At 61.6% G+C, this 10,979-nt stretch overlaps 1 protein-coding gene across 1 annotated transcript; it reads left to right on the top strand.

The window, feature by feature from the left end:
• The first annotated feature begins 2,389 nt into the window (after positions 1-2,389).
• On the top strand, positions 2,390-10,979 carry DDR2 (discoidin domain receptor tyrosine kinase 2). The gene is made up of 16 exons (XM_009285322.2): positions 2,390-2,455; positions 4,425-4,527; positions 4,674-4,905; positions 4,991-5,138; positions 5,312-5,417; positions 5,826-6,009; positions 6,081-6,324; positions 6,445-6,507; positions 6,660-6,790; positions 7,312-7,522; positions 8,027-8,250; positions 8,368-8,504; positions 8,933-9,124; positions 9,271-9,505; positions 10,037-10,186; positions 10,756-10,979. The coding sequence occupies exons 2-16, from the start codon at positions 4,448-4,450 to the stop codon at positions 10,891-10,893; spliced, it is 2,475 nt and encodes an 824-aa protein (XP_009283597.2). The 5' UTR covers positions 2,390-2,455; positions 4,425-4,447; the 3' UTR covers positions 10,894-10,979.

Raw genomic sequence — 10,979 nt, 5'->3', positions numbered from 1 at the left:
GGGGGGGGGGGGGAAAGCAGTGGCTGAGGGAAGCCCAGGCGATGCCAGGGAGGAGCTCCAAAAACTCTCTGCACTAAAAATTTCCAGTGATTGAAAATTTTCAGCAAACATTTTCAGACGAAACGTTGCAAAGCCATCCCTTTTGCAGGGCTGGTGGAACAAAAATGATTTCCAGCTGGGTTGCCAATACTGCTCGGCTGGTTTGACCGCGTGTCCCTTAGCCCCCAGCCTCGGTGCCTGAGTCACCGTCTCCCCGCTGTCCCCCAGGCCCGCTCCCCCGAGGAGCAACGAGCACTTCACAATGGCTGCGCAGGAATAATTTCCCTATATTAGACTAAATGTAAATGCATTCCCTGCGGGAGATTACAGCATCTGGTGTCCTGATGCTTAAAGAGTTTACTCAGCCTGAAAGAATAGTGGGGAAAAAATATCCCTGGATGTTTTTTGGAATGCAGAAGGAAATTGAGATTTTAATGTTGGGGGAACTGGCCATCATCAAACACAGGAGCCTCGTGCGTGCCTCTCAGCGATGCAGTTGAAATTCCCAGTTGCAGCTGAGTTAGTTGCAACTAACTAAACTTTCCCAGCTGGGAATAGGAAAAAAAGCAACCACATAGGTGCTTTTCCAAAAAAAAAATTAGGAAAAAAGTTCGTACCTCCTGCAGAGCTTGTGGCGTTTAGCAGAGACCCTCGGGGAATCCAGCAGCGCACTGCTGGGTGCAGAGAGCCTCTAGCAGGTTGCGGGTGGCAGCTCCCGGGGCTTTGCACTCCCCTTGGGTGCTGGCATGGTCACAGCAAGCCTGCCTTGCTCCTGCTGTGCCAAGCCCCGGTTTTGGCAGCGAGCAGGGCCATCTCCAGCCCCTCCTAGCTGGGCTCCACAGGATGGGGGCATCGGCTGTGTGGCAGCTGGTTCAGGATGGGTTTGGGCTTTCTCTTGGCGGTGGGGACAAGGCTGCAGGTCCCTGCATGGGGTGGGTGCAGGGACGCAACCAGGCACCCACCTGCGGGGTCACTGGTGTTGGGCTAGCTCGGGGACCCGCCAGCCCAGCCATCCCTGGTATGGCAGGACTCGGCTGGGATTTACCCCAGCACTCAAGTGCAGCCGGGTCACATTTGGCCAGGAGCTATGGTCCCTTTAACTCCCAGATTAGTAAATTGTTCCTGCAAAGATTAATGTGCACGTAAACTAGATTAAAACAGACTTTTTTAATAAAAAGAGGACTAAACCGCATCCAGTGCTCGTGTGAAGGGCTGTCCCAGGAGGACAAATGTCCCCTTGGCAAATAAGGGGAGGGGGAACCTGGGGTGGGGCTGGTGACGTTTAGGGGACGCGGGGTTTCGCCACCCAGTGCTGGTGTCCCTGGTGCATCCCCGAGCCTGGTGCCATGCCCCATGGCACTTCCCCAGAGGTGCGTGGGTGCAGCAGGAGCTGCTCGGGCTCTGGGGACTCCTGGCAGCTGAGGACTAGCAGGGCGATGGCCGCTGCCCTGCGAAGTGGCTGGGGCGGGGGGGGGGGGGCGATGGCCGCTGCCCTGCGAAGTGGCTGTGGCGGCAGCGCTGACTCAGAGGGCAGGCGTGTCCCGGGGCTGGGGCCAGGTGGGGGATCCCCTCATGCCACGGGCTGCACCCTGCTTCGAGGAGCCTCGCTAGCACCAGCCCTTTTGGTCCCCTTGCTGCAGCCTGAGCCCCATTGCCAGGACCCCCAGGTTCCCTCCAGCCCCATCCCACACTCCCCAGGAGGCAGCGGATGAAAGCTGGCTCCCATGCCCCCTGTCACACCTTTCTGTGTCATCCATGTCCCCGAGATCCGCTCTGTCGTGGAGAACTGTCACAGTAAATATGCCATAAATCTCAGGCGATTATCTGCTATTATCTTTCCCGAGCCAGAAGGCAGGGAAACCGTGTGTTGCAACGTGCTATTATTTTGTTATATGACGGGGTTGTGCAACGTCTTGCTTTCAAAGGCATCCGAGGGCAGGCGGCCCAGCCAGAGCCTTTCTGCCCATCGGTGGAGCTGGATGGCACTGGCCCCGAGCAGAGCCCTGGGATGTTCCTGTGGGTCCTGTGGCAGGCTCCAGGGATGCGGCAGGGCCATGTTACCTGCCTGTGCCGAGGCTGCGTTGGCACGGCACCATGATGCTGTGGCTCCCGGGGGGTGGTGGCAGAAGGGACGCTGGGACCCCTTTGACCACCGTCACAGACATGAGGCATGGGGCTCTGCTCCTCCTCCAAGGCTGAGGTGGGGACACAGGGTCTCGTGCAGGGGAAGCCCTCCCGTCCTCGGCCGGCTGCCCCAAGCACGACTGGCATTCCCGCACAGCTCAGCTGCCTTGGCGTGACAAGTCCTGGCTCTGTCTCCGCAGGACTGCTGACATGCCGGCCCCCCCCAGACCAGCCCTGCTGCTGCTGCTGCTGCTGCACATCCCACAGGGTGCGAGAGCCCAGGTCAACCCGGGTAAGTGAGATGGGGACCAGGCGGCTGCAAGGGCCGCAAGGTGCATTTCCCTGGGCTGTGCTCCTGCCAGGGCATCCGAGCTTGGGCTCATGTCATCTCCACCGTCTCTGGGACTTTCCCATCTCTGGGAGCAGTGTGTGATGGCCTCTCAACCCCTGCCTGCCTGGGACACTCTGCTGTCCTGCATGCGGCTCAGCCACTGCCGGTGACCCAGAAAGCATCCTCCGTGTGCCATGGGTACCTGTCTTGGCACCGGCGGGCTGGCAGCACATTGGGGTACAGTCAAAGTGCTGCAGGCGGGGCATTGGGGTACAGGCAAAGTGCTGCAGCCGGAGCCCTGGGCTCTGAGTGGGGCCCTTCTCCATCGAGGCCTCATCGAGCCCATTCAGTTTTGAGGCTGCCACGTGCAGAAGGCAAGGCGCCGGGGTATTGTTTGCTGCCGCTGGGACGTGCTTTCTTTGGTGGTTTTGCAGCAAACCAAGGTTGGCTTTAGTAAAGTGGCTTGACTAGGTGCCTGGCTTCTGCTCTGAAACCACAACACTGCGCCAGACGTCAGTGAGAGAAATGTGTTTAAATGGTTGTTTCTGCAGGGCTCAGCCCCTTTCCTGTGCTGCAGGGATGGACACAAAGCCCAGTCTCCTTCAGCACATCAGGGTTTCCCTGGGGCGTCCCTGTAACAAGTCCCTTCAAAGGCTTCTTCCATCCATGGGAAGAGTTTGCTCAGTCTCAGGGAAGAAATTCTGTTTCTTCTGCAGCCATCCAGGGCTGGCAGCTTTGCCTTTGCCTGGCCAGGACGGTTATTACCTAGGGCAAAGGAGCAGGGCTGGCTCCATGTTCGGCAAGAGTTAAATGGGAATTCAGTGGGAGTTGCACTCTGCAGAGTATCACAAATGGGAGAGCTGGAGACAAGAAGAGATGCTCCCCACTGTGCCAATGCTCATGCTAAAGATATGCCCATCCCTCTGTCGGATGCAGGAGATGGTCCCTGTGGCACAGGGACCCGGGGACGGGAGCCAGCTGCTGGGCGGCACCGCACGCTGGGATGCGGGCTCCTTGCTGGCGCAGCACTGGGCAAGCTGGAGGCCGTGGGGGCAGGAGGCAGCCCCGGCACTGCATCCTCGCCTGGACCCTGCCACCTCGGTGCGGGTGTTTGCTCGGGGCGGCATGCGGAGGGAGTGCTGTGGGCTGGAGCCGGTGGCCAGACAGTAAACACGGCCAAACAAGCCGGCCTTTCAGCAGCTCTCTTGGCAGCCGGGTGTGAAAAAATATCTCCTGGGAAGCAGCGTGGATGCGGTGCCGGGGGAGCTGGTTGCCGCTCAGGGACGCAGCCCGCCCGCCACCCCGGGTACTTTTCCACTTGCAGCTGGGGCGGGAGCAGGGCTGGCGATGGGAGCTGCGGGGCCAGCGGGGAGGGCAAGTGCCTGCCTTTGTCACTTGTTCCCCCAGGCATGTGGGGGGAGCAGCGGGTGGCACAGCTGAGAACCAGTTGCTGTGGATGGGTTTTTTGGGTGAGCGGCCTCTGGACCGAGCCCTCTGGGTGCCCCCAGAACGAGGAAGTGTGGGGACAGCAGTGCCAGCCCACGGGCTCTCCCTCCATCCCAGCTGAAATGCTTGCCGGCAAGGCTGAAGGGATCTCCGGGGACAGGGACTCGGTGCGTCCAGCAGCCCTTGGAGTGCTGGCTCTCCTTGCTCTCAGCTTCACTTCGAGCTGGGCTGGCATCCATCTCTGGCCAGTGGCTCCATTTGCCTGGGCAAGTGTCTGCCTGTGCAGGACCGTGCCATCATGCTTCATCCCTCCTCCGTAAGCTGGAGGGATGGAGAGTGCTGTGCCTGAGCCACCTGGGCTGCAGCGCCCATGGCGCCGTGGATGTGCCCCAGCCCCGGCAGTGCCGTGCTGTATTTCGGCACGTATCTCAGCCGGGGAGGCGAGGAGGGATGCCCACTTAGCACCCCGCTGATCTCGTTGCAGCGGTGTGCCGGTACCCTTTGGGAATGTCGGGCGGGCACATCCCCGATGAGGACATCTCAGCCTCCAGCCAGTGGTCCGAGTCCACAGCCGCCAAGTATGGACGGTGAGTGTGGGGACAGCTGGCAGGGTGGGTGTGGGGACCCTCCTGCGACAGCCACGGCAGGGTCTGGGCTGCCACGGAGGGGCAGAAAGGGGGCACAGAGATGGCTTCGGCTGCCTGCAAACTGCTCCTCCGCTCTGGGTTCACAGGCTGGACTCAGAGGACGGCGATGGCGCCTGGTGCCCCGAGATCCCAGTGGAGCCCGACGACCTGAAGGAGTTCCTGCAGATCGACCTGCGTGCCCTGCACTTCATCACACTGGTGGGCACCCAGGGGCGCCACGCCGGGGGCCACGGCAATGATTTTGCCCCCATGTATAAGATCAACTACAGCCGGGACGGCACCCGCTGGATCTCCTGGAGGAACCGGCATGGGAAGCAGGTGAGGAGGTGGGTGGGGGCTGCACTGGGAGGTGGGTGGGGGGCTGCACCTGCCCGTCCCCACCACGCTTCTCTCTTCTCCCCAGGTGCTAGATGGAAACACCAACCCCTATGACATTGTCCTCAAGGACCTGGAGCCACCCCTCATCGCCCGCTTTGTCCGCTTTATCCCCATCACCGACCACTCCATGAACGTCTGCCTGCGCGTGGAGCTGTACGGCTGTGTCTGGCTGGGTGGGTGGCATGATCCTGCGCCCTTCCCCGTGTCCCCAGAGCCTGGCTGTGGGGCTGTCTGTCTGCTGGGGGCTGTCTGTCCCCCCGGGGGCTGGCAGCACCCTGGGGCTGGCAGGGCTCACTGGCAGCAGGGTGTCCAGCATGGGCAGCTGCTCACTCTCTGCTCCCCACAGACGGGCTGGTGTCCTACAACGCGCCAGCCGGGCAGCAGCTCGTCCTTCCCGGGGGCACTGTCATCTACCTGAATGACTCGGTGTACGACGGGGCATTCGGGTACAGGTGAGGACCGGGGGGGGCTTCTGCACACAGTGGGCGCCACTCCAGGCAGGAGGGGATGGGGGTGTTTCTTGCCTGCGTTTGCAGGCTGGCATGCTGATCCTCAGCAGAGCAAACACTTGGGGTCTCCCCGAAGCGGGGGACATGGCCAGCTCTGGGAGGCTGCACATGGGTGACGAGGACAGCGTGATGGGGGCAGGATCCCCAGCCCTTCTTTCAGATTTATGCTAACTGCACCGCACGGTCAGCATCCCACAGCCTTTTCCAGAGAGAACCTCAAGAAGCACAAAAAAACCCCCTCCCAAATTTCCCAGGAGCTGCAAGGAGCTCCTGGGGGGGTGGGTGCCAGGTGCTGGCAGGTTTGTGGGGTTGGCTAGAGTCATGCTGCCTTTTTCCCCTCACACATGCCAGCATGACGGAGGGCCTGGGCCAGCTGACAGACGGGGTGTCAGGGCTGGACGACTTCACGCAAACCCACGAGTACCATGTCTGGCCGGGCTATGACTACGTGGGCTGGCGCAATGAGAGCACCACTGGTGGCTACGTGGAGATCACCTTTGAGTTTGACCGCATCAGGAACTTCACTGCCATGAAGGTCCATGCACCCCCCGCCCTGTCCCCCATCCCCATTCCCCGCCATGGCCGCGCTGACAGGCTGCCCCACAGGTCCACTGCAACAACATGTTCGCCAAAGGGGTGAAGATCTTCAAGGAGGTGCAGTGCTACTTCCGTGCTGACGCCAGTGAGTGGGAGCCCAGCGCCGTCTCCTCAGTGCTGGTGCTGGATGACGTGAACCCCAGTGCCCGCTTCGTCACTGTGCCCCTGCTCCACCGCATGGCCAGTGCCATCAAGTGCCAGTACTACTTTGCCGACGCCTGGATGATGTTCAGCGAGATCACCTTCCAGTCGGGTACCTGCCACCATGAGCCCCACGGGGACCAGACCCTACTGGGGGGGGGGTTGAGGAGGGACCGGGGCTGTGGGGCACCCATGCCCCCCACCCTGATCCTATCCTCTTCTCCCTTGACAGACGCAGCCATGTACAACAACTCGGTGGCCCCCCCGGAGGTGTCTGTGGTCCCCACCACTTATGGTAAGGCATCAAAAAGCACATTGCCCTGAGCTGGGCAGGGGCCAGGGTCACCTCCCTGTGGGGTGATGCTCTGGGGGGCTCTGCCCCATACAATGGAGGAAAGGGGCAGTGCCCTGGTGTGACCGGTTCTTGGTGTCCCCTCCTCCTGCCAGACCCCACGCTCAAGGTAGACGACAGCAACACGCGCATCCTGATCGGGTGCCTGGTGGCGATCATCTTCATCCTGGTGGCCATCATCGTCATCATACTGTGGCGGCAGTTCTGGCAGAAGATGCTAGAGAAGGTGGGCAAGGGCGGGGTGGCTGGCAAGGTGTCCCAGGGCGGTGGGCTCGTCCCAGGCAAGTTCTCCTGGGAGCTCAGCATGGGGAAAGCAGAGTCCGTGCAGGGGCTGATGCTCCCTTCCCCTCCTCGGGAAGGTTGTGATTTGCACCCATCTCCCAAGCAAGGGGATTTAGCTGAGTGGGGCAGTGACCTTGGGACCTGCCTGCTTGTCCATCCCTCTGTCCTGAAGCTGGGCTGGGGAAGAGAAGCCCAAGGGGGTCTCACTGCAGCCCCCGGCTAACTGAGGTCAGTTGCAGACGTGATGGAGCCAAACTGTTCTCCATAGAGGCAGACAATAGAAGGGGGGGACACGAGGACAAATGTCTTCCCCAGGTGGGTGCTGCAGCCCTGGGCCAGGGCACCAGAGAAGGGGGCTCGCAGCTGGGCATGGCCACAGTGCCGTGGAGCACAGGAGACCCCGTCCCGCCGGTGCTGTGGAGACCCCCTGTCCCAGCTCTCTCCTCCCTTGCCCCCATCTCGCAGGCATCACGGAGGATGCTGGATGATGAAATGACCGTCAGCCTCTCCCTGCCCAGCGAATCCAGCATGTTCAACCACAACCGCTCCTCCTCCTCCAGTGAGCAGGAGTCCAGCTCCACCTACGACCGCATATTCCCCCTGGGACCCGACTACCAGGAGCCCTCCCGCCTGATCCGCAAGCTGCCCGAGTTCACCCCGGGGGAGGAGGACATGGGTGAGAGCTGGGACACCCTGCGTACTGAGAGCCAGCCGCCATGCACCGAACCCAGCGCAGCCCTAGCCCCAGCTTTTGGCCAAGCTCCAAACATTTTGGCACAGAGGGGTGGGGGGGGATGTTGCACGAGCTCCTGTGCATCCCGCTCGAAGGTCACACAAAGCCTGTAACTGAGAGCAATCACCGGTGTCCACGCCGGGCTGAGCTGTGTCCCCATCACCGTCCTTGGGATGCTCCAGCGTCTCTTCCTCGGTGATCTGGAGGTCAGGCACTGATCCCAGCTCATCTGGTGCTTGGGGCTGGGTTGGTACACTTGTCGGTGATGGGGAAGGAGCGCAGCAGCCTGCGGTGTCTGTAGGAGCCCAGCCGTGCCAGGGCAGCGTGGGGGCTCTGGGGAGGATGGGGACGGAGAAGCTGGTGACTGGAGCGTGAGCAGGCACCAGGGAGTGGAGGGTGCAGGGCAGGAGACCCACGGCAGGGCTGGCCCCGCTGTCTACCCCACAGGCTGCAGTGGCCCTGTGAAGCCGTCCCAGGCCAGCGGCTCCGAGGGTGTCCCCCACTATGCCGAGGCCGACATCGTGAATCTGCAGGGCGTGACGGGCGGCAACACCTACTCGGTGCCGGCCCTCACCATGGACCTGCTCTCGGGCAAGGACGTGGCCGTCGAGGAGTTCCCCAGGAAGCTGCTGACCTTCAAGGAGAAGCTGGGGGAAGGCCAGTTTGGGGAGGTGAGTGGGAGCTGGACCTACTCTGAGCAGGGCTTGGGCAAGGCTCTTCCCGGTTCGTGAGGGCCGGGGGAGGCCGTCTGTCAGTGGAGGTAAGAGCTGCCCATTCCCCCCCTCCAGGTCCACCTCTGTGAAGTGGAGGGGATGGAGAAGTTCATGGGCAAGGACTTTGCCCTGGAGGGCTTGGACGCCAGCTCTAACCGCCCTGTGCTGGTGGCTGTGAAGATGCTGCGAGCAGATGCCAACAAGAATGCCAGGTACAGGGCTGGGGGTTGCACGCGCCCTGGCATCGCTCCCCCCCACACACAGAGCCCCCCCCTAGGAGAGCCGGGACGCTTGGAAAGCATCCCCTGCCTCCGGTGGCCAGATGCTCGGTGCAGCCACAAGGACCACATGTGTCCGAGCCATCTGGAGATGCTGGGCTGCTGCGATTCAGGACTCTTGGTCCTTGCTGGTCCCAACCAGTTCCCCAGCACCCCATCTACCAGCCAAGTCCACCCCACAGCTGTGCGCGGATCAGCCCCGAGCTCCCCCTCATGGCCCCCAGTCCCAGGGTAGGGGACCCATGGGTCCCTGTGAGGCCTGGGTGGGTGGGTGGGTGAGTGGCACACTCGGCTGGTCTGTGTGCACCTCCGTGCCCCTCCGGGTCTGTCTATCCGATCCATGTGGTTTCTGTTCCGGAAAGGAATGATTTTCTGAAGGAAATCAAGATCATGTCGCGGCTGAAGGACCCCAACATCATCCGGCTGCTGGCAGTGTGCATCGCGGATGACCCACTGTGCATGATCACCGAGTACATGGAGAACGGAGACCTCAACCAGTTCCTGTCCCGCCAGCAGGCAGGCAGCCCCCTGGCTGGCCACGCGCCCACCGTCAGGTAGCGCTGCCTGGGACGGGCAGGGGCAGGCAGGGCTGCCTGCTCTAGGCACCCTCCTGGCTGTGGGGTGCCCCACTCGAGGCTGTGTACCCCCTGGCTGCCATCCTGCCCGGCACCTCAGTCCTCCCTTGTCCCCCCCCCGGCAGCTACAGCGACCTGCGGTTCATGGCCATCCAGATTGCCTCTGGCATGAAGTATCTCTCCTCCCTTAACTTCGTGCACCGAGACCTGGCCACGCGCAACTGCCTGGTGGGGAAGCAGTACACCATCAAGATAGCTGATTTCGGCATGAGCAGGAATCTCTACAGTGGGGACTACTACCGCATCCAGGGGCGGGCGGTGCTCCCCATCCGCTGGATGTCCTGGGAGAGCATCCTGCTGGTACGTGGGGGCTGGGGTCCTCTGACGGACACTGACACGGCCCTGGGGCTGCTCACAGCCTCTTTTCCTCAGGCTGGGGGGTGTAGAAGGGATGGGGAAGTCTCTCCTACCTGGAGCCCAGCTTTGGGGTGAAGCATGCAGAAAGCAGGAGTGGTAGCAGCTTTTCAAGGTGGGATGGGGTGACTACGGTGGTCTTTGGTGTCCCGGTGCCCAGCCTTTGAGCTGGATGCTTGACATTTTCTCCTGGCCATGGTCAGACCTGGAAGAAGGAGCAGGGTTACTTTTTATCTTTGCAGGGAGTTGGGTCCTAACCAAGCCCCAGCTCTCAGAGCAGTCACTGCAAGCTGGACCCAGAGCTCGCCAGACTCTGGCCCCAGGCAGAGAGCAGGTCTGTGGGACCAAGCCCCCCTCTGGGCCCAGATCTGGAAGCTGAAGCATCCAGAAAGAGATTTTGAACCTTGGGCACGTAGGGCTTATGGAGCAGGATGGGGTAATGCCCATGCCCGACCCCGCTCTGCTCCCTCTGGCCAGGGCAAGTTCACGACAGCCAGTGATGTGTGGGCATTCGGCGTGACGCTGTGGGAGACCTTCACACTCTGCCGGGAGCAGCCCTACTCCCAGCTGTCTGACGAGCAGGTCATCGAAAACACTGGCGAGTTTTTCCGGGACCAGGGCCGGCAGGTAGGAATGGGGTGGGATGGGGTGGGATGGGATGGGATGGGATGGGATGGGATGGGATGGGATGGGATGGGATGGGATGGGATGGGATGGGATGGGATGGGATGGGATGGGATGGGATGGGATGGGATGGGATGGGATGGGATGGGATGGGATGGGATGGGATGGGATGGGCCGGGACAGGCAGCAGTGCACCTCAGACACCAGGGGACCTGGGAAAAGGCTTTAAGGTGACCAGATAGGAAGCTTGGCTATGGGGGAGTTATGGGGCAGGAACTCCTCTGGGAAGGAGTCCTGGTGAAGGGCCTGGCACGGCAAACCCTGTACTTCACACAGCCCAAGGCACCGCTTGCCCGCTGACCCCACTCCAGCATTTAGCCAGGCTGGGAGATGTGAGCAGGTGTCCAGAGGCCCCCCACTGTGCCGTCTGGGAGTCCCCTTGTCCCTGGACACACAGCAGCACAGCCCCCCATGCTGGTGCACGGAGAAATGGGGCTCCCCAGGAGCGGTTTGATTTTGGTTTCCGTGGCAGTAACTCTCTCCCTTTGTCATCTTTGCCTTTTGTTTTGAAGACCTACCTTCCCCAGCCTGCACTTTGCCCTGACTCAGTCTATAAGCTAATGCTCAGCTGCTGGAGACGGGACACTAAAGATCGTCCCTCCTTCCAGGACATCCATCGCCTTCTCCAGGAGTCAGCCAGTGAAGAATGACCCTTTGGTCCCCCCCAGCCCGGTCCCCATCCCTCCCCATCCCCAGAGGAGCCCCATACGCAAACCGAAGCCACTTCACTCGGACT

Source organism: Aptenodytes forsteri, unplaced genomic scaffold, assembly GCF_000699145.1.
Source record: "Aptenodytes forsteri isolate BGI_AS27 unplaced genomic scaffold, ASM69914v1 Scaffold104, whole genome shotgun sequence".
Classification (NCBI taxonomy): Eukaryota; Metazoa; Chordata; class Aves; order Sphenisciformes; family Spheniscidae; genus Aptenodytes; species Aptenodytes forsteri.
The sequence above is the reverse complement of the archived record's forward strand: the minus strand, read 5'-3'. Positions and strand labels throughout refer to the sequence as shown.